The 23,471-nt window shown below is 44.0% G+C and overlaps 1 protein-coding gene across 3 annotated transcripts in view; it reads left to right on the forward strand.

Annotated features, from left to right (window-relative positions):
• RGS9 (regulator of G protein signaling 9) overlaps positions 1-23,471 on the forward strand; it is a 54,146-nt gene that overhangs the window by 9,184 nt on the left and 21,491 nt on the right. For 2 of the 3 annotated variants that reach the window (XR_013229507.1, XM_077328374.1), the window contains exons 2-9: positions 8,684-8,780; positions 12,995-13,045; positions 13,188-13,294; positions 14,255-14,306; positions 15,935-15,993; positions 18,557-18,633; positions 20,372-20,453; positions 23,135-23,206. Coding sequence is in view for 2 of the 3 variants with exons in the window: in XM_077328374.1 (XP_077184489.1) it covers positions 8,684-8,780; positions 12,995-13,045; positions 13,188-13,294; positions 14,255-14,306; positions 15,935-15,993; positions 18,557-18,633; positions 20,372-20,453; positions 23,135-23,206 (597 nt within the window). In the remaining variant the exon portion in view is untranslated. The remainder of the gene's footprint in view (positions 1-8,683; positions 8,781-12,994; positions 13,046-13,187; positions 13,295-14,254; positions 14,307-15,934; positions 15,994-18,556; positions 18,634-20,371; positions 20,454-23,134; positions 23,207-23,471) is intronic. The other variant, XM_077328375.1, reaches the window with a different exon arrangement.

Genomic DNA, 23,471 nt, shown 5'->3' on the forward strand with positions numbered 1-23,471 from the left:
TAGCCCTTTAGACTCCAATTGTGTTTACCACTTTTCCTATAGACTCTCCAATGAAGTTCATAGTGAAAAATTTCAAAAGATACCACTGGGAAAAATGTGATTATAGAATGGGTCTGACGTGTTTGATAATTTTTCTTGCAGACAGGAAGTTAATAAAAAAAGAGAATTGGGTTTGTAGAAAGCCCATTAGCTATTCTGTCTGAATCTGACCTTTATACTCAGATTTATGGCTCATGACTGAGACTATTGTGAAATCCCATGTTTTATTCAATAAGACCCTTAAAATATAAATTGTTCCCCATTTGCCACCTCAGTACCTAATATGCCTCATTAGGTAGCAGTCAGTGGGGATAATTATAATGTGTCAAATTTTGATATGAATGCTATGCATTGGCTGAATCCATTAAGTGTTCATTTGTTGATTTACTGTGCTTTGGGGTGTAGAAACTGATTTACAATGCACAGTAGTGTGTTACTTTTGGGGTGGATTTGCCCTGGGTGCCATAGAAATGTACTTTCAGCAGCAGACTTTTTTTCTATCCCAAGGCTTGAGGGTTAATTAATGGGCTAACCTTTAAAAGCATGGTTTGATCTTTTGCATATGTGTACAAATTTTATTACTTACTGTAATTGGCAGGCAGATGGATAGACTCAGCTCTTATTGCTGTTATATGGATTTTGGATTTTCTTCTAAGCAAATGTAAATAGTGAAGCAGTGGGAGAGAAGAATGGGTAATCATTTATACTGGAGGAAAATGGGTCAGTAGCCAAACAAAAGGTGAGCTTTGCACAAATAATGCAAGGTGGATCTATTACAATATTTATTTATTTATTTGTTTATTTATTTATCTATTTATATGTATATACCGCCCTCAGGATGTATTTTACAGGGTATATTTTACAAGGCTCAGGGCGGCTTACAGGAAACAGTAAAAAGATACAGATAACATATGGTAACAACATGTGATAACAGCAATAATATTATAACAGCAGTAACATTAACATGATAACAATAATAACTAGGGAAAGACAAGCAATTGACTGTTGTATTATCACATGTTTATCTATAAAAATGGCCTGCAGTGTCTTGGTGAGTCCATTGTGGAATCTCACAAACAGCCTTAGAGGGTAGGTCATGTTAGGTTTCTATGGGACAGTTAAGTACAGTAGTAATAGTAGTAGTAGTTGTAAACTTTTTTTCTGTGGGAGAGTTAAGGTAAGATAGTTGCCCTCTGCTGATGAGAAATTTCCTGCCAGTGGAGAGTTCCATGGGATCCAAACAGTGTACTTTACTAGCTTTATGGTTTAGATCATTCACATGTCATTCATGCAACGTTGAGTCTGCATAGCCAGGCTTGAAAACTCCAGAGCACAAAGAAGATGATACATGGAGAAAATACGGCATCCGGCAACCCATCAACTACTTGGATTTCAGTTGAATCTGCTGGAATTACAAATGCTCATTTTTATCTGCTTGATGCATTTGTCCATAAACAATATAGAAGTATATTGGCCATCTAAAATGGTCTGGTTTTCTTTACTGTTTTCATTGTAACTAAAGTTTGGGCCCTTGTCTATAAAGTCATCCATTTTAGTGCCAACAAGCATTTTTAGAGATCATTCAGTCCAGTGGCATGCTATAACAGGCTGATGGGAAGAATAGAAAGAGTCACAAGGAGCTGTAAAACCACTGATGGATTATCCAATACCCAGACTCACCATGTGCATAGGACACCAGCAAAGTAGAGGCACAAAAAGGGGGAAGGGGTAAAAGAGATTTTAGTGTTTGTTATTTTTTTAAGTATCTAAGTGCTCATCATGGGGAAAACCAGAATTTTGCTGGACTTACACATCCAACTTACACATCCTGGACTTTTGCTGGACTTACACACACAACTTACATACCCTTCCCCAATTTTTCTGTTCCCTTTCTGTTATTTATTGACACCAAAATCAGTGGTCACCTACCAAGGTAGATTGAAATAATGCAAATAAATCAGACCCTGTTGTGTGTTGCAATGCATTTATGTTTTATTATTGATATTGATGAAGATACAGATTTGTATATATATATATATTTATTATTATTATTATTACTAGAAATAAAGTCCGCTGTAGTGTTAATACAGCGGGCACTAGAGCCTGGCTCCCCCCCACCCGCGGCCATGTGAGGCCTTCTCCCGGCCGCTGGAGCGGCCGGGAGAAGGCAGAACAGCTCCCCCCACCACCAGCTGCCATCTTAGGCCTACTCCTGGCCGCTGGAGCGGCTGTGCCGCGTCTGTGACGCGGTGAGGCCGTTCCAGCGGCCGGGAGAAGGCAGAGCAGTTCCCCCCACACACACCTGGGGCCATGTGAGGCCTTCTCCCAGCTGCTGGAGCGGCCGCACAGCATCTGTGACGCGGCGAGGCCACTCCAGCGGCCGGGAGAAGGCAGAGCAGCTCGCCCTCCCGCAGCCATCTGAGGCCTTCTGAGGCAGAGCGCCTCCCCCCCACACACACAATGATGGCCGGTGGCTCTCCCAGCCGCAAGACTGGCGAGGCCGGTCCTGCAGGCGGGAGAAGCAGGAGGAGGAGTACGGGAGCTGGAGGACTCACCGCGTCGGCTGCTAGGTCAGTGTGTGCTGTGAGTCTCTGGCCGGGGGGAAGCAGCCAATGGGGAGCCGCGCGAATGGGTGGGCCTGGATGGACACTCAGAGGCCCCAATCAGGAGCCGCTTTGCGACTCCTGATTGGGCCCTCCGAGTTTTTATCCCTGACAGGGCCCGCCCTAACTCCTCCCCACTTGCCCTTACTCGTTTATTCCTCCTGCTCTTCCGGAGCGGGCGGTTTAAAGATTATTATTATTATTGATTCATTATTGGGTTCCCCCCTTCCTTATTTGATTGTGGTCTGATGGCAGTAATTTGTTTTTTTCAACACCAGTTACTTTATTAATTTTTCTTTGCCTCAGAACACAAGTGGGTAGTTCATAAAATGTATTTGGACAATGATAATGTGTTGAAATCACTTTCTGATACTTTCTAATATTCTAATACTCACTAATAGGCACTGGGCATGTACAGCACCGCCACCCAGTATTTTTGGGGTTCATGTATATTGGATCCATTATACCTGATTCTCATATAAGTATGGAATTTGGATTCAGAAAGTATTCAGGGACGCCAATTTTATTTTTGGTTCCCAGACATTTAGAGGGACCACGATCCATTTCAACACACACCAAATAGCTGATCCTAGGGAGCAGGTTTTCTCAACTTTTTTTACCATTGAGAAACCCCTGAAACATTCTTCAGGTGTTGAGAAACCCGAGAAATGGTGTAATTATCCAGAATATGATTGGGAAGCATAGTTGTACACATGCGGACTTGGGGCCCCACCCCACCCCCTCCCCACTCCTCTCCACTCCCTTTAGATCCCTCCAGGCCCATCACTGGCCATTTTGGGAGGGAGAAGCACATCACCCAATAAACATTTAACAAATGTTAAAAAAAAATATATAAATTAATTAACTCACACACATTTGCAAAACCATTCCATGGCTGTCAAGAAACCCTAGGATTTCATTAAACCCTGGTTGAGAAAGCCTGCTATGGAGAGAAGTCTCCTTGCAGGTAAGCTTAAACTATGCTGGGTCCCCCAGTTTGAACTTATCCCCACAATGCCTACCAAACAGCAGATCCTGTGGAGAGAAGTCTCTGCAGGATTGGCTTGAGCTGGGCTGGGGGTTCCGGTTTGAACTGTCCCTCAGAGCCTGCGAAATGGCAGCCATTCCAGTGGTCCCTTTTGCTTCCCTCATTTTGGGAGGTGAGGGGAGTGAAAAGGAGACTTTAACTTGCTGCTGGCCATTTAAACGTATCAGCTGTTCGGTGGACTGTTCGGTCAAGCTGTTAAGATTAAATGGCTGGCAACCATTTCAGCGGTATAGTTGCTGAATATGCCCAAAGGATAGCCAAAATAATTTGAGTTTTTTTGGGGTGAGCTGTCCTGGTAACTGAAGCAGATTTCGGTTTTCATGAACCAAATGCACACATAGTGGCAACGTGCAATTCTGAGTCCTAGTTGAATATTATGAATGCATTCAAAAAACTTTTAGATGGCTTGGTCATTATTCTGGAGGTAGGCATATTGTGGCAGCCCACTGTTTAGACCCCTAGCTCTCTATTTAAAGCAGCCCACCATGTGGCCCATCTTCATAATGTCTCTGGGTCTGGACACCTGCTGGGCGCAGTCCGCGCAGGCGCGTTTGCGCTGGGGCTGCCGCACGTGCGCGGGCCCCCGGGCCGCCCTCTCCACCCACTATGCTGCAGCGGTCCGCAGCAAGCAAAAGCTTGCGGACCGCTGCCCTATATTACTGATGTTAAGCTGTGACAATCATTTTGTGGCTGGCTCTACCTCCTAGAGCAGCCATTTAGAGCAGCGGTACCTTCAAGTGAATACCAATACAGAGCAGCTGAGCATTATAGTTTATGACTGAAAGAGCAGGACATTTAAATTATATTGCCAGACACAGCTCTATTATAAAATGCTTTACAAAATTACAAAAAACAGCAAAGACAAAGGTGGATAACCTCTTTATCATTACACTCAGATGAAATAACAAATATGTTTCTCACTGTGAGCATGGAACGAGTACTGGAAATCCTTGGGCACACATGTTGTTTCTCCCTTCTTGAAGCGTTACTTGGTCCTAACAAACCACAATTTGCTTATGATGTCCAAATCAGAAGAAACAAGAAGCAGTCCTGGAATCCTGATTTATACGCAGTAGAACAAATTACAGTTTGGCCTTTTGTCCAGTGTGGGAGGGGAAAGACACGAGCTTGAGGATTTTGAAGTCTTGTTCCAGGAAGAAGAAACCACATTTTCTCATTAGTTACATTTGAAAATAAAGCCAATAAGTTTGATCCTCTTTCTAAGCGACTATTGACATACCTCCATGGATGTCAGCGTTTAATATTTTGAAAGGTTTGATAAGCATTTGATTCTCTTCCAGGAAGGGGGGTGGGGAAACACCTACTAAATTTTCCTCAGCAAAGGGTTTGAGGCTGAGTCATTTGGCAGCACTCAATGGAAGCTTCCCAGTTAATCTCCCTTTATTTTGATAGATATTATTTTTTAATGTCAAGGGAGTACTCAGCAGGGAAAGAAAAGTGGCATGCCTCTGAAGCATTTTGTTCAGAGAATCAATGTGTTGTACTCCAGAGGACTGGTGTAGATTTTCTGAACAAACTGTTTGCTCTTAATTGATGGCAGTCTTTCTGACAGTCTGGTGGGGATAGACTGAAAGCCTTACATGTTCTTGCCGGCTTAAGATAGAATAGAGTGTGATAAATTAGACTGGTTGATGAAGCAGAGACTGCACTTTAAAAACTTCTTGATGCTTGAAATAAGATTCTTATTGTTATGGGAAATTTTTACTGAACTTTATTGATTGCTTCCAATTATTTTTAAAGGTTAAGACTGATGAGCTTTTTTTTTTAAGTAGGAATCTGAAGTGTGATGTTTAAAGTTCTAGAGTGGATGTCTTTGGTAACGTTCACTTTCCTGTTGCAGAGAACCTGTATTCATCTTGCTTAGACAGGGACAGTTCAGGTCTTTAAAGGGGCTCAGGAACAAGCTGAGCCCAGCAGCACTGGCAGGACCTCAGGTTCCACTTGCCTCTGACCCAGGCAGTAGAGAATATCAGAGCTAGCCAATCCCTGTGATACTGTCAGCACCACTGGACTTAGCTCAGTTTGCTCCTTGCTCACTTGAAATTTTCCTAGTAAATTAGAGACATGGTTGGCTTGGGTTTCTTTTAGTGATGCCAGCCTCCAGTTAGGATCTGGGATCCAGTCTGGAATTATGGCTCATCTCCAGACTATGAAGATGTGTTCCTCTAGAGCAGTGGTCCCCAACCACGGGGCTGCGGCCCGGTGCCGGGCCGCAAAGGCCTTGGCACTGGGCCGTGGCTCCCTCTCCCCGCCCCCCGCAGTAAGAAACTTCCCAGGCTGCAAGCAAATCAGCCGCCAAAGCGGCAAATTAGCTTGCGGCCCGGCAAGCTTCTTTTTTTTTGGGGGGGAGAGGGAAGCACGGCCGTCGGCACAAATGCGCATGCGTGTTTGCGCCATGTACGACCGCAAACATGCATGCGCGGCAGTTTCACGCATTTGTGAAACAGCCTGGGGGGTGGAATCAGTCCAGGGTTTCAGAGTTGGAATAGGGCCATGCTACATCCTGATTGGCCCTGCCCCTAGAGCTCCCACCCTCCTTCTTCCCTGGACACTAGCCACTTTGATCTCAGATGCCTGAGAGAGAGATACAGAGACACAGAGATTCCTGCCAAACTGAAAACAAGCCCAGATTACCTGCTATGGCTCCTGCTGCCACACAGAGAGAGGCAGAGAGAGAGAGAGAGAGAGAGAGAGAGAGAGAGAGAGAGAGAGAGAGATCTGCGCCTGCCAGCGTCCCCTGGGTCCTAGCACCCATTTAATTCCTGGTTACAATGGGCTTTCTTGCTAGTCTGGCATAAAATTGTGCTCCACAGTGGAAGCAGCAGCAAGCAGGTTAGAGACTGGCAGGGATAGCATTCATATGCTGCTGTTCTCATGCTGTGCTTTGCTGTCATTGATGCAACATGAATCTTGCCAAGTCCGCCCACAATACCTCTTCTGGCATGGTTATCACATGAACCTTTTCTGCACGGGGAATTAGGTCTGGGCTGGTGCTCATCTGGTTGATGGGCAAGTCCCCACTTCCAGATGATGTTGGTGCCAGCCATGGGCTACCCGATTCATGTCCTCCGTTATCCTACAGCAAGGGAGCATGGATGTCTCCATGTTCCCTTTTTTGCCTCAGGTTCCCTAGGTCAGGGCACTCTCATGTGGAAGGAGAAGAGTCAGGCCACCCAGTGGAGGAAGAGCTGTCACATCCCTGTCAATTCCCTTGTGGGGTTCCCCAGGGGGCGGTTCTCTCCCCAACATTGTTCAACCATTTTATGCACCCTCTGGGCCAGCTGGTCCAGAGCTATGAGCTGAGTTGTCACCAATATGCGGATGATGCCCAGCTCTCTCTCCTTGTTGATGGCCACCCAGACTCTTCCCAGATACATTTGCCAGATGTTTGGAAGCTGTAGCAGAGTTGTCTGATACTCAACCCCTCCAAAATGGAGGCTTGGCAGGAGCAGATCAGGAAGCGCACCTGCCCACCTTGGCTGGAGTGCAATTTAACATCTCACCCTCAGCCAGGAATCTGGGGGTGATTCTGGATGCCTCCCTTTCCATGGAGTAGCAGGTACAGTGTTTTTCCATCTGTGCCAAGTAAAGCTAGTAGCACTGTATCTTGTCCTCAGATTGCTTGGCCAATTTATCCATGCAGTGGTCACCTCCAGATTAGATTTCTCATTCTTTGTGGGCCTACCCTTGTCCCTGACCTGGAAATTGCAACTGGTGCAAAATGTGGCTGGTAGGGTCCTCACAGGAACATCTTGGAGGGCCCATATTTGGCTTGTGCTGCGGCAGCTGCATCGGTTGCCAGTTGCAGCTTGGATCAATTCCAGGTTTTGGTGCTAACAAGGCCATCCGTGGTCTGAGACCCTCATATCTGCGGGACCGCTTAGCTCTTTATGTTCCCCTCAGGGCATTGTGCTCTGTGGGTATGAATCTGTTGGAGGTTCCTAGCCTGTGGGAGGTTTGTTTGGCCTCGACCGGGGCCAGGGCTTTTTTGGTCTTCACTCCCACTTGGTGGAATGAGCTCCTGGGAAAGCTGAGAGCCCTGATGGAGCTTTTGCAGTTCTGCATGGCTTACAAGATGGAGCTGTGCCGCCAGGTGTTTGGTTGAGGCCAGGGCAAGAAAGATCTGGGCCTCTTGCTGAGCTGCCAGGTCACTGGGCTCCCCCTGTGGTTGCCCCCCTGAGCCAAATGGTCTGTTGAGCTTGGGGGGGGGGAGTTTTTCACCATCAAGGGTCAGTATTATACTGGGAGTTTTAAGATTGTTAAGTAGGGATTTTACTGTTGTGGGATTATTGTGACCTACCATGAGCCACTGTGGGGGTATGGCAAGATATAAACTGAAATATAAATAAACAAATAACAGTGCAATCCTTATACATTTTGAAGCTTGTTGACTACGATTGTGGTAAAAAGGTGTACCTTTGCTTAGGATTGCCCCGTAAATTCTGTGTTTTTCTTTTAAACAGTAAAATGTTTAGGTTTTAAAAATATATTAAATAAACTTAAGTTTTTCAAAAATGGCTCAGAGGAATTAGAAAATAACACTTTCCCCCCATAGCATCAAAATTTCTAGAAATTTCACATTGCTAGGCCTCAACTGTGGAATTCAAAGATTAATAACTTGCACTTTGAATTGTGGCCAGAAGAACACAGACAATCAATGTCTGACTAATAAGATTTCCAACTCTAGCTCAGGAAGTTCCTGGAAGGGCAGAGTATGGGAAAGGGAGATCAGCATGGACGTAATATTTATTTATTTTTATTTATAATTATTGCATGTATACCCTGCCCCTTCCTGGAGGCTCAGGGCAAAGGATACAAAATTTGCAATGTGTAGTTTGTATCTCCAGATAAGGTGACTGAGGCTAATGGAATTTTCTTATTCTATCCTGTGTTGTGTTGTGTTTAGTTTTTGCACTCAAGCTGTTCCTTTCCTTTTGTTTCATTCATAACATGCATTTGTTATAATTTGCAGTGTGAACCTCTGCTAGTGGAGATGCAGGATCCAGATTCTGGCATCAAATTGATTACTCAGAGAGTCATGATCACTAACATTCCACATGCTATGACTGGTAAGAGACCTTTGACAATAACCTACAACGGAACACAACACTGGCCATTTATACTTGAATACTGTCCGGAAGATACAGTTGGTACAGTATGCTGTGACCCAAACTGGACTCAGAGAAGGGGAAATTACTTTAAGGGTTCCAGAAAAGAATAACACAGGACCCTGTAAATCTTTTTATCTTTTTATACCAGGATAAGTGAAACTTGGGTCATCCTGGTTTTGGGTTGGGTCAAGAAAAAAGTTTGAATCTCACTAGCTGGTGTAAAATTAACTGCTGTCAAACGTTGCTGGGGAAAAGTGGGGAAAATATCCTGATTATGTCATTATTAGCCAAATCCACCTGGGCGGGGCAACGTGATTAACATACTTTAATTAGGTTGATGTGAGCCAGATCTGTACGGACACAAATGTTTGGGTGAGTCATAATAGCTCCTGAAACTGGATGGAGAATAAATTAATGACTTGAGGGTCCTCCTTGATTTGGGGGGGGGGGCAGGGAGGGACCAGGCATTGGCAATAACAACTTCCTTGGGATAAGGAGACCCCTGTGGAGTATGCGGGTATATTCCAGTGTTGAAAAGTCTTTTGTCACTGACCCTGTGCTGGGGAGATTGCACTTAATCAATTTGTAATGCCAGCATATCCTTTCTATCCATTCCTGGAGTTTTCCAATGTCACGGCTGTACCCAGGTGCTTTTGAGACTCTCCAAGTTTCAGATCCCCTTCGCATTAAGGCTGTAAAAGGGCATGCCTATTAAAACAACCCAAGTCCAAAATAACTATCCAAGGGGGTCTCAGCTGGTGGAAGGAGCTGGGTTCTCACAGTGATGACTGAAGTGGGTTGTAGGAACCATGTCACTCCAGTATCATTTCCCCTATTCATTCCAATTTACTTTGGGGCTCAATTCAAGAGACTGACAAATCTGTCTCACTTTAGTCATCTTTGGAAGCCCTGTTTCAATTGACTCTACCATATGATGGTTGATGTGTAGTAACCTAAAAAATGGCCTTCTCTGTTGTGGCCCCAAACCTTTGGAACTCTCTTCCAAGGGAGATCCCCTTCTCTCTCTCTACTGGTGTCCTTCATCAGCAGTTGAAGACTTTTTTGTTTCATCTGGCATACCCCAAATCATGGTTTTTGGCCCTCCTTCTAGTGTTGTTTATATTTCAACTGCTTAAATATTTTAATGTCTGCCAACTTGTGCATGCTGATTGGATGGAAAGGAAACAAGTCAATATAAGGGCAGCTGGTGTTAATAATAATTTTATTTCTCCCTGTGGTGTTAGGAGGGTGGTCACAACCATCCAGCATTTCCAGCCAAGAGAAAGTTGCTTCCAGGGAGCTGTGACTGCCATCTTGATACCACAAAGAATAGAAGGTCATGATAAGGAAATTTTCCATTATGCTTGGTTCACAGAAAAAGAGCAAAATATCCTACCTATTTCTATGGCTGGAAATTACAGCTTCCCCTCCTTCAAAACTCACTGAATAAGAAAATAGGCAGGTAGCTGTGCTTTGATACCTTGGATCTGTCATTACAGTGTGCTTACAACCATTGTACTCTCCATTTTACTCTTCATTTATGCCAGCTATGTTCAGTCAAGATGTCACCTTCTTACCTGCTTACAAAGAACGGAGCATGTTGTAAATAATCTGCTACAGTTTATCCCTTGCTGTATACGCCAAATCTTTTGCCCAGCCAAGGAAGGAAGTAAACAGGAACAGCATGGGGGTACTTATGACTTAGATCCTATGCTGCAGAAGGTATTGGTGAAGGTTCTACAAACAGAACCTCTCCGTTTGTCAAAGCAGCTAAGAAACATGGGGCAGATGCCTCTGCTAACCTTGGCTTCGCCCATAATTTTTCACAGGCAGTCATAGTTTGAGACAAGGGCATGAAGACCTCCCATACGAGGGTGACTCACTGTTTTCATCAAAAACTAATAACTTCCTCTATCAGGTAAAAAAGAACAAATGAACAGTGAGACCCTTCAGTGTCTCTTTTACCAGTATGACTCAGTTCTAGCCTGGGTTACATCAATGGTATTGTACGTACCAGTGACGCTTTTATCAGCAGTCATCCCATAGAGGTCATAGCCTCTTGCTAATCAGTCTACTAAATGGCATCCCTAGCATCATGCTCCAGGTTTGAATGATGCTGCTCAAGCACGTAAACTAAATTTCTGACCAAAACTGCACAACTATCAGTCAGTCTCAAATTTTAAAGACTGCTTTATTGCCTTCAGAATCAGAAATCCTTAACTGGCATATAAAACTATCAGAATAGAAATTAGGATGAATAGATGTCAAAAGACAAAATTGGATAAAATGGCAGAATATAAATATTTATTTTAGTCATTTATTTATTAATTTTATTTATTACCCACTAATCTCGGCCAGGCTGGCTTGCAGCAGGTTGCAAGACAAAGCAAAACAGAACAGTACAATAAAACACAATAAAATCCTTAACTACAATACCATACAGCAGCAGGCATATACCATTTAACAATCACCTCCCCCAACTACCCACACACAACGAACCCTACCACCACCTAACTCTGTACTACAGGGTGGGTGGTTGTAGATGTACAGTATTTGCTGGCGTATAAGACTACTTTCTCCCCCTGAAAAACATGCCTCCAAGTGGGGGGGTCGTCTTATACGCCGGGTGCACTTCAGTTGAGATAGACATAGCTGCCCATAGTGGCCCATAGTACTGTAATGTAATGTAACAAACTCTATATTTTGAGTGGAAATGTTGGGGGGTCGTCTTATACGCCCAGTCGTCTTATACGCCGGAAAATACGGGTAATGATGTCCAGATGCCAAAGACATCTGGAAGGAGGGGAGGGACCCATAGATCTTCCTGCCCTAGCCTCGACCAAATGCCTGGTGGAAGAGCTCCATCTTGCAGGCCCTGTGGTACTGTGACAGCTCTGACAGAACCCTCAGCTCATCCAGGTGCTCATTCTACCAGGTAGGGGCCAGGACTGAAAAGGCCCTGGCCGAGGCCAGGTACACTTCATGTGGGCTGGGGATCGCCAGTTTATTAGATACAGCGACCCCAAAGGGAACTAATAAGTGTACATCAGGTATACTTCACTCATTCCAACACTCCTGAAAATCTACATCACACTCCAGATGCCATCCATCATCTTACAGATCAACATCCAGCTTACAGCTTCTATCAGGAGCTTACCATCTGATAGCCAAGTACAAAAAGGCGTCTAAAGCATTACTCAGATGGTGGCCGAAAGAATGTATTATGCATTTGAGAGAGCTTTCATCAAGTGGGAGGGTACTTCATCCATTGTATTAGGAGCTCATTGGTAGTCTGTGGTAAGCAGTAATGTCACCTGACTAACACATGCTACTGGCAGAATCTTGTGGGAATGTAGTTCATGGGCTTTCTTTTCAGCCATTGGTTTAAGTCAGTTCAGGGGAGGAGACAGAAAACACAGTAGTATATATATACATGCCATAAAAAGCATCAATGGAACCGGCATAAAGGAAAAAGTCATAGCACAGAAAATGCCATGCAGAGTCAAAAATACTACAATGTGTTTTCCATGAGGTGTGGACAGGCTGGCTCACCTCTAGGTCCCCAAAAACAAAGACACCTCAGCACTAAAACAGCATGTCAAGGCTTCCCAGGAAGGATCTGTGATAACATCTAACAGCCTGTCTCTTCCTGCTCCAGTCATACCAAAGCAACACTGGGCCAAATGGTCAGATCTACATATCTTCTGTTGCCTAGCCAGAACTCTTCAAAGGTGCCTTGCTGGGTATAAAGGGAAATGGTTGCTTAGCCCACCAGTCTCATTCTCACAGATCCCAGTTTCCATCGGGAGGGATCCTGCTAGAGAACTACAAATAACCTAATCTCCCAGCCGAAGGGGGATGGGATTAGACAGGGTCTTCCTTTGCTTTCTGGCACACAGTGTCTCTGTATTGATTCTCTGGTTTTATGTAGCTCTGGAATGATTTTGACTAAATCCTCTCCTTCTTTCAGCTATTTGGTCTCAGTGTGGTTATTGGCTCTCTGTAATCAGTGGAACCCACAGAGGTTTGAGGGGGACCCCCCCCTAAACCTTCCTTACATGGCAAAACCAGTGCCACATACAGAATTTTTAAAAAACCCAAACATCTTTTTTGCAGATGTTTTGCGAAGTTTCTTGCAGTGCTTAATATCCCCTGTTCTCTTTGCTTTGTAGGTTCTGATGTATTCCAGTGGATTATGCAGCGCCTGAAGATTGATGGTGAAGGTAGGAAGGGACATCAAACTTGGCTCTTGCAAGTGTTTTAAGAATGTCTGGATTCTCCTTTTTGTTAAACTGTGGATTGCTTTTAAATGTTTGGCTTTACTCTGTGTGCACCAACCACAGCAGTCAATATTTTCCTTTATAGAGGCATTAAACCTGGGATGTATGATGGTCAAGTATGGATATATCTATCCTCTTCAAGACCCCAAAAATCTCACACTCAAACCAGACAGCAGCCTCTACAGATTTCAGGTGAGTGGAGCAATGGCCAAGGCAGATGATAACACATGGACTGCGGTGTGTTGTGGAGTTGGCATGGATTTATTCATTTATTACAACAAATGAAAGATGAAAGCACAGTGAAACTCTTAACAGAGACACAGTAGTGATGCAGAACTAACAACAATAATGTTTAAAAAAAGAAAAATATTCAGATAGGGCAGGAGCTTCCATGGAAAAGAAGAGCCTTGAATTTGCACGTACCACTTAAAGCACTTTTAGGCCTTCTCTTGTTTTTGGTATGCACATGTGATAGATTAATGGCCACAAAGAATGGCTAATTTATTTTATTTATTGTATTTCTATACCACCCTCCCCGAAAGCTCAGGATTTACAGTTACATGTGATTTTGGCCTATAATCTGCTATTCAATAGAGAAGAAACTAGGCAAATCTCCTTAAGGAAGGAGTATGGGAACCCCAGCACCACTGATAGAACAGCATTATGTTACCTGGTGCCCAAGAAATGAACAACAAAGTATTCAGGGTCATTGTTTTATACTCTTTATTGCTTTATTGTTTTTATTGGTAATTTTGTACTGATGATAACTATGTTGTGCACTGCCTCAAGCCAGATTTTAGAGAGGGGTGGTTTATAAATCAAATAATATAAACAAACAAATTATCATCATCATCATCTTGGGGATTCCTACAAAGGTATTCCTACAAATTCCAACAAAGGATTGGGAAAAGGCCACAAAACATTAGCCTCTGGAGTTTCCACAGGGATCCATGCATTTTGAGGGAGTTGTCTGCAATAATCTCATTGACCTTTATGTTTTACAATGACAAGAGAATGATGATCAGTATTATCTATAAATACGTGATATATACATTTTAAAATAAGCAAAGGAACAAGCTTTGAAAGGAAATCAGCAGGTATGATTTAGAGGAATGATAACTTGGGCCTCTGTTTTTGTGTGGCTTTCTGCAGACACCCTACTTTTGGCCAACACAGAAATGGGCTGCAGAAGATACAGATTATGGTAAGTAATAAGATCTGGGAGGCCAGCCACCCAGCCTCTCGCTCACCCAGAAGGACAAGCCATGTTGGCTGCGGTGCTTGTGTTGGGGTAGCAGGGAGAATGGCTGCATCAAGGGAATATCAGATGAGGTATCAAGGGAATAGGAGACATGGAGCACCTAGAAGGATGCTAAGGCTGCAGCAGGGAAGCTGCTGCATGGACCAAGTTCATGGTGGGTCAGCCAATCGGCAGCAGAAGCACCCATATGGCTGGATTTGAAGGCTGCAGATTGAACATAGCCGCCTGAGCTGATTGCACAGCTAAGCCTCTGTGAGAAAGAAGTCCAGAGATCATCCTGAAAAAAATCTCTACCTGCTTCCACCCTGTCCTGTGGATCTAATTTACAGCAAGAGCCAAAACACCTGCTGGAGCCTTCCTATGCTCGTTTCTGGTCCCTGTGGTCCATAAGGAAAGAGGGAAACATGGTGCAGGAAATATTGGCTCTGGGAATGTTTGTTCTTGAAACTGTTTGGTTGGAGGGGGCTATTTGGTGGAAGGACACATTTCAGGTGGAGTGTCCCCTCCCCCCCCCCCCCCGGGCTATGGGCCTGTTCTGGCATCCAGAGCTTTCATTTGAGAAGCCTACAGGAAGCTGTCATTTAAACACATTAGTAACACCTTGCTTTTTCTGAAGTGTACTCAAGGCCTTAAGTGTTCTTAAGCAGTCCTTTTAAATCACACAGGCTGAGGTCCATTTCTTCTATTCAATGAGACATTTTATACAGTGTGGGATTTTACTAGCTTTTAAAATTGTGTGCTACTGATCTGAAGTCTGTTTGATGCTATTTCATGTTTAATGGCTTCTGTGTATTCCCACCATGTGGAATCACCTCCATGTGGCTGCATTTTTAAGTGGTTACCATGCCTAGGGTTGCCAGCTCTGGGTTGGGAACTACCTGGAGATTTTTGGGGTGGAACAGGAGGAGGGCCGGTTTTGAGGAAGGGAGGGGCTTCCATGGGGTCTAATGCCATATAGTCCACCTTCCAAGGCAGCCATTTTCTCCAGGTGACCTGATCTCTGTCACCTGGGGATCAGTTGTAATCCTGGGAGATTTCCAATCTTTACCTGAGAGTTGGCAACCCCAACCATGCCACTAACTGTAAGGTTGAATTGGGCCTTATATTGCTTATTCTTACGCAGAAAGTGAGTTTTACATTTTCTCCAGAAAAATGTTGGGACTAAGTGAGCCCATATCCAAGAGCTTATTTGGTTTGTGGACCAGACTGTCAGAGACATTTCAGCTCTCACCAGCCTCACCTTTCTCTGTAGCTGCTGTCAGGGGGCTGTGTTGCTAAGACACCAGCATCGACAAAACGGTTTTAAGAAGAGCATGCATTTGGTTCATTACACAGATATAGGTCAGGGAAATATTCACCTCCTCAACCCAAATAAAAAGCCAAATTATTTCCCCCCCGCCTTAGTACTCCTCACCCTGAAAAATGTCTTATTGATGTGCCCACAGCGGGGTCACTATGGGGAAATGTCATGCTAGATATCTGTCCTTTTCTTCTCAAGGGATCACCTTATTAATTATGCAAGTTTGGGTTTTTTTTACTAAGCCAAGTGTATTTTCTTCCCCCCACCCCAGCAATTTACCTAGCCAAGAAAAATATTAAAAGGAAAGGACTCCTAGAAGAATATGAAAAGGTAACAAGATATTCTCCTCATTTGGGAAAGCTGTTATCCATGTGTCTTGTTAATGCTGGGCAAACAATACCATGTATTCAGTTCCAAGTATAGGTATAAAGTAGTTGGCTATCTTTGCCGACTAAAAGTGGATCTACATGTTTTCAGCGACCCAGGGATGCCAATAAAAATGGAGCCCCTCTGTCAGGTTCCTTTGATAGTTAAAACCAACATTTCTTATATCGTTTTGTTGAATCTTTCCCTGTCCTCAACAGCCAGGGCTGTGGAAAGGGGCAGGGAACACTCATAGCAGTAGAATTCAGGGTTACTCAGTGAAATGGGCAGTAGAAACTACTTCATATAACATATCATTTGTGAATGAAATTCACTGCCCAAAAGATATGGCGATGCCATTCATGACGGGGGTGGTGGGGTGGTGGTGGACTTCTTTAATCATTTTGGATCTTTTTGCAGAGAAGCACAAAGCAGGATTTTCCAATACCTAGGAGAGGAATAGGAAATATTTGCTGGCGAATTTGAATAGTTTACAGAACCAGAACCAGCCATATCAGATTAAAGAAGTTTTTTCCTTACCTGCTGTAAATTGAAAAAAAAAATTGTTATATACAATTTTGTGTATCTATATATTGATCTCTGATGAAGATAATTATGATCTAAACCATGAAGGCCTCAGTACCAGGCCGCTAGCCTGCCTCACCCCCCCCCCCCCTGCAGCGAGAAGCTCGCCAGACCCCGGCTAGCTTCACTCATGGCCCGGCTAGCTTCTTGCTATGAGAGGGGGGAAGAGGCAGGCGCGGCCTCCAGCGGAGCTGCCGCACATGTGCGTTAGTGCCACCTGCTGGCGAAAACGTGCATGCGCGGCGTCCAGGCCAGCAGCTCTCCCCCACCCCCGGAGGTGGTCCTCAACCGGAAAAAGGTTGGGGATGGCTAATCTAAACAAGTTAGGTCTGAACTTGTTGGCATTTGTGGTGTATACACTGAGATGTTTTATGTGTGCCCAATAAATATGATATTTTAAAACTTTTTTGAGCATCTTGGAGGTGTTCTAGATAAGTTCAAGGTTTTGGTATTGACCTTCAAGGCCTTATGCCGTCTGAGGCCCTACATATCTGAGGGACTCTTGTCTTCCTGTGCCCCCTGCAGGGTGTTTTGCTCTGCTGGTACTAACAGACTGGTGATCCCCAGCTCCCATGAAGTACACCTGGCCTTGACCAGGGCCAGGGCCTTTTTGGTCCTGGCCCCTACCTGGTGAAGTTTGCTGCTGGATGAGCTGAGGGCACTGCCAGAGCTTACACAGTTCTGCAGGGCCTGCAAGACAGAACTCTTCCACCAGGCATTTGGTTGGGGCTAAGGCTGGATGGGGAAGAAATGGAGGTAGTGACAGATTTTATTTTCCTGGGCTCCATGCAGGTTTGACTGCAGCAAAGAAATTAAAAGACGCTTGCTCCTGGGGAGGAAAGCTATGGCAAATCTAGACAGCATCCTAAAAAGCAGAGACATCACCCTGCCAACAAAAGTGGATCTAGTTAAGGCTATGGTCTTCCCAGTTGCAATGTATGGCTGTGAAAGTTGGACCATAAGGAAGGCCAAGCGTCAAAGAATTGAGACTTTTTAACTCTGGTGCTGGAGAAGACTCTTGCGAGTCCCTTGGACTGCAAGGCGAACGAACCAGTCAATCCTAGAGGAGATCAGCCCTGACTGCTCCTTAGAAGGCCACATGAAACTCAAATACTTTGGGAAGGAAGGACTCCCTGGAGAAGAGCCTAATGCTAGGAGTGATTGAGGGCCAAAGAGGAAGGGGGTGACAGAGAATGAGGTGGCTGGATGGAGTCACTGAAGCAGTAGGTGCAAACTTAAATGGACTCCAGGGAATGGTAGAGGACAGGAAGGCTTGGAGGATCATTGTCCATGGGTCGTGATGGGTTAGACACGAATTCGCACCTAACAACAATAACAAGGCTGGGTGATGTTGGGGTCCCCCCACCTTCCGCACTTTTCTTTCCAAACAACATTCTGTCTTCCTCTGAACCCCTCTTACCTGCAGTGTGGAGTCTGGCATCTTGCCAAGAAAATACCTTGCCTTGGCAGCTCACACCGTTTACTGGTTCTCATTGTTATTTAATTGTTCTTATTGGTGTTTTATATGGGGGTTTTATGATGATTTTGTCATTACGGCTTATTTTTTGTAAGCCACTGTAAGATGGTCCCACGAGAGTGGCGGTTAAGAAATCAGAGAACGAACGAATGAATAAGTAAATTGTTTCTATTTTTCTTTATTTGGTTTGATCCCTAACTATAGTGTAATGACATCAAGGTGCAAAATAAGTTGGGCTACAGTTCAGAGAAGAGAAATTCAACACACAGCTACCATGTTTAGCAGCAGCCATGCTTCAGATAGCATGTAGTTTCAAATTCATGTCCGTTGTGGTTTGTGTTAATATCTTATCTTGCAAGTCCGATCTATGCAGAATTGCATACTGTGGCATTTTATCATATTTTGCACCTTAAAAATAACCCAAATGTGTTGCCTTCAGTGGTGTTTTGCTGGTATTGCTTTTTCCAGGAACAATATAACATGCTGAACACCAAAATCAATCACAAGTGGGACTTTGTTGTTATGCAGGCCAAGGAACAATATAGGTGAGATATTTCTGAATGTATGTATTTTTTGTTTCTCTTTGCTTTGCTTGGGTGTTGGGGAGAACAGGAAGCAAGTCACTGGTTCTCATTTTAACCCCTCCCCAATTTTTATAAGGAGATTTCTTGAGCTGACCCATTATATCTCTCTTTGCTTTTGCATTCAAGAATCATTACACTGACTTAACAGAAATTACACTGCCTTACAGATAGTTTGCACAGACTGCTTGAAAGGCATAAATTACTTATCTGCAAATGCAGTTCCACCTTCCTCTGATTAGTAAGCTTCAGGATTTTTAAATCCATTTCCAAGGGGTTCTTGTAGAGTCTCCCAGTCCAATTCCACCTCTGCTGGGTTGGAGCTGCCATGTCCTTGAGGAGCGCTCATGTTGCTGTCGAACTTCAGCATAGAGTAGTCCCAGAAACCAGAGAGAAGGGAGGTTGACCATACCTCAGGGCACTCTCTCTCTCTCTCTAGCCTGCCTCCTGTCCTTTGACTATGCAAGGGAGGTCTGGCTCTTCCTCCCTGACATGATCTTGGCCTGCTTATTAAAGGCATGTCAGTATCAGGCGCTAGACTGAGCCTCTGCAGAGGTTTGCACTCCTTTCCCAATGTGCTTCCCTCCTGAATTTCCTCACTTTGCTCTGTTCCAGGCCCTTCCTGCCAGTTTGATTGGCCATTTTCCTTACCCATTAACATCCTAGCCTGTCTGGCTGCTCCTGGGATTGGCCCAGTTGTGCTGGCTGCCAGTAATGCCAAGGCTTCATGGAAAAGCTGCAGACTGGCTTGCTTTACCAAGGCATCCTGCTAGCCTGCTGTTGTTGCTGTGGTTATCTGACCAGATTCACTAGGGGCTGGGAGAGCTCTTGGAATTTGAACTTATCTCCTGACTACAAAGGTCTGTTCTGCTGGATAAAATGACTGCTTTGGAGGGTAGACTTCATGGCATTGTACCATGTTGAGGTCCCTCATCTCCATGAACTCCACCCTTCCCATTTCCTATCCCCAAATAACCAGGCATTTTCCAGTTGGAAGTTGACCACACTGAATATAGTGTAATGACCAGGCATGTGAGCTGGAAAATGCCAGGTTCAAAACTCACCGATAATTAACTATCAAAAATCCAAGATCTTTGTTTTAAGAAAAACATCCCATGTTCATGACAAGTGGAAAATTCATGTTTTGTTCCCACTCAAGCCTAATTTATTGCTATATTTAAAACTGTGAAAGAGCCCCCCTTTACCCCAATGATCAGATTGACCAGTGATCATGACTCGGGGCCTTTTCTATCCCCACTATGGTGAGACTTGGTTTGTTTCTTTCCATCTTCCACTTTAGGCACTTAACTGAACTGCTTCTGCTCTTTATGCATTGAAAGGTTGGTTGTATAGACTTATTTGGGTTGATTGGTGGAGGTATAATGCACCTTTGTGGCAGGGGATTGGGCTAAAGAGCTGAACCTGCCTTCCCTCCAGGGGCATCTAAGTAGTCTAGAGATGCTGTAATTCCAGGCTCCACCATGAAGTTGGTAACAGTATGTTCATGAGAACAAGGATGGAAAACTGTGTCCAAGTATGTTTCAGGACAGTAAAATCTAAAGTAATGGTGAAAATGAAATTCTTGGCAAGTACTTTGCTGGCTTGTAGGAACTGTGGTCAGAGTTTTGCAAATAGTCTTATGGATGAGAAGTAACCCTGTACTGTGATGCACTGAAATGTAACCATGTATCTCGTTTTGCAGGACAGGAAAAGAACGAAAGAAAGCGGACCGGTACGCTATTGACTGTCAGGAAAAAGCATATTGGCTAGTGCATCGAGCACCTGTAAGTGCAGATATATCTGCCAATCAAGGGTGTTTGCATGAGTCATATTACTGTGACATAAAAAAAAAACGTTAGTCTACAAATGGGTACAAGTTTCACGAATTTCCTGGCAATCTGAATTGCTCTCAGTTTATATCCAATTACATTTTTCTCAATTTTTGCTAGTGTTTCTATCCTTTTATTGCTTGAAGAATTCTTCTGAGGGCAAACTGCTTCACAAATATAAAGTGACATGGTGCAAATATTTTAAATAAATAAATGGCATAAAAATATATGGCATATAAACTCACATACTCTTGGGCCACATAAAAAACAAAAAGAAAAAATGATCCCTTGGGGAAACAGGGACCTTAGCAGCAGAAGAGATTTTACATTGTGGTACTCTGCACGGAGCCAAATAAAACAGCTTAAAAAACAACCAGTTTAGACCGCTTTATTATATTACAATCGTTGTTCTGCATTGAATATAGTTTCTTGAAAAACTACATTGCATTGCTCTCTGCATGAAACAATTCATAGCCCTGCCCCCTGTAGTTTTGCCAACTCCGCTTTGTTCTCTAATGCGGTCACTAATCTGCATAACTAAGGAGCTTCTTTGCATGACTAATAGGCCGTCTCAGGCAGGCAGGAGAGAAATGAAAAGCATCTTTCAGAAACAATGCTTAAAAGACGCTTAAAGCACCGAAGAAGCACTTCACCATGCAGAACAAAATCAGTTTTGCGGAGTAAATTCACTCTTCTGTGCAGAGATCAGAAAAACAAAGATTTATTTACTGAGTTTTCATCAGCTTATCCATCATGCAGAAGAGGCCCTGGATGAAGAAGAGACTGTATTTTTTGCTTTTCATAGGCCCATTATGTACGGCCGCCGAAACGGCGATTTCGGGTCACATGGAAAACGCGGAGGGGGAAGACGCGACGCATACCGGTTATGTACGGGGCGGGGCGTGACGGCGGCAAAACCCAGAGTAACCGATTATGCACGCGGCGATCCGGGCGCCGCTTCTGGTTGCGCCCCGGTCACCCGGAAGCCGCGCTTTCTTCCGCGTTTCACTGACGCGGCTTTTTCGGCGGCATGCACCGAAGCTGCGGCCGGTTGCAGCCGGCTCCGTGCGTTATCAGTGATTTTAGTCGCCGCCATTCCACCCCGAATGTGCGCTAAAACCCCCGTGCATAATGGGTCATAGAGGTTCACTGATGCATGCGAGAGATGCATTTGTGCTATGATTTTTTGCAGGACCAGTATAGGTTCTTCAGTCTAGGAACGTACATTAGGATATTCCCAATATTATGGACAAAATTTCCTCTTTCATTTTGAGAATTTCCCAAAATGTTGGTATTCATGTTTATCTGTTTCACTTAATATTTCTGGCAAGGCCTTGGAGGAGGAGCATGTCTCATGGCTTAAGTGCCACTCAGAGCTTATCACCCACTCAGGGCAATTGTCCCACTCCTGAGTGCTGCCTCTTCCAACCAGCTTGCCTGTCTATCCAGAGGCCAGCCAATCGCCTTCCATCCTCCACCCCTGACCACCCCCTCGTACTTCCACTTCCCTCTGAGGCTTGGAGGTTGCAGATCCCTGCCGCATGAGAGTTGCCCCTGCTGGTGAGTTCCCTAACAGCTGCCTGCAGCCTTTCCAGGTCACGAGGGGAAGGGGAGGCCGTCCACAGAGTTCTTCCACCCCACCCCCCTAATCTAGCGCCTGCTGTATTCCTGAATGCAATGGGCTTGGCCCCTAGTATACTATATATAACATTGTAAACATGCAGGGTGTTTTACAGAATGGAATAAGACAGGTTTCCTGCTTTGAGGACCTCACAATCTAAAATTTGACATAAAGGAAGTAACAGAGGGCAGGGGCGAAGATGGATTTTGAGATAAACAGAAGAATCATGTACATTAATAAAATGTCCTTTGGGCTTCAGAGAAATATTAGGATTTCATTTATTCACTGCATCACTATATGCCATTCTTTGTTGAACTGGATTTTCTCTGTCTCATTCTGCTCTCTTGGACCAGGGTATTTTTTGTTTGTATGTAATATATGCTAAACAACAAACTGAGGAATCCACTGGGGTTGCTAGATGCAGAGCTTTATTATTATCTAACCAGCTCCCTTTCAATACCAATATCAATTTTTAGATACTTGGGCATATGAAGACATGTTTTTTTAGTAGTGCAGTACTGCGGTGTACTAAAACCACAACAGAGTAAGAACCAGAATTCTGCATTAAGATCAAAGCAGAATTTCGAGATGTCTATATTTTCAATAACTTTGCATATCATTAGTAATTTTTACAGACTAAACTTGTGACTGTACAGCTCCTTCTTAGTTCATTTCTTTGAATTTATAGTCACATTCTTTTGAACTAATGAATGGGCTCAGATAGGACTCCCAAATTGGTTAGACTATTAATTAAGTGAATGAATAAATGAACCAATAAATGAATGATTGAAATCTGTTGATCCTCTGAACACTTTTGGAGATTTGATAACAGGCAGTTTGTGCCACTACAAATGGCTGCTATGGTGGGGCAGCTGATAAAATTGCTGCCCTGAGAGCTAGGAGTATTCACAAAATGTGGGGAGATTGCATTGAGCATTAGATGTATTGATATTTATGTGTTAAATTGGTGCAAAAGTATAATTTTTGTGCATGGGCGGGGTTTTGTTTATGACAGCCAGGAATGCAAGATCCACTTGAGTACGGACTAAACCGAGTGAGTGATCCCAATGAAACTAAGGTAAACCAGGTAAGTTTTGTCCTTCATTATTTAATATTTTCTTCAGCAAATGGTGGAACTCTATAAACCTGAATGGTAAATGTGCTCTTATGACCTAAGGAGTCTCAGACAAACATAAGTGGATTGGTGAGCCCAAAAACCAGTGGGATGTATGAGCTGCCATAGAAATATTACAGAGTTCTAGAAAGTACTAGCAAAGAATAAAAGGACCTTTTAGATGCCACAGTACTGTAACAGACAGCTTTGCTGTAACAGACAAGCATAGCTACCCTTA

This window comes from Paroedura picta, chromosome 3 (genome assembly GCF_049243985.1).
Source record: "Paroedura picta isolate Pp20150507F chromosome 3, Ppicta_v3.0, whole genome shotgun sequence".
In the NCBI taxonomy this organism is placed as follows: domain Eukaryota; kingdom Metazoa; phylum Chordata; class Lepidosauria; order Squamata; family Gekkonidae; genus Paroedura; species Paroedura picta.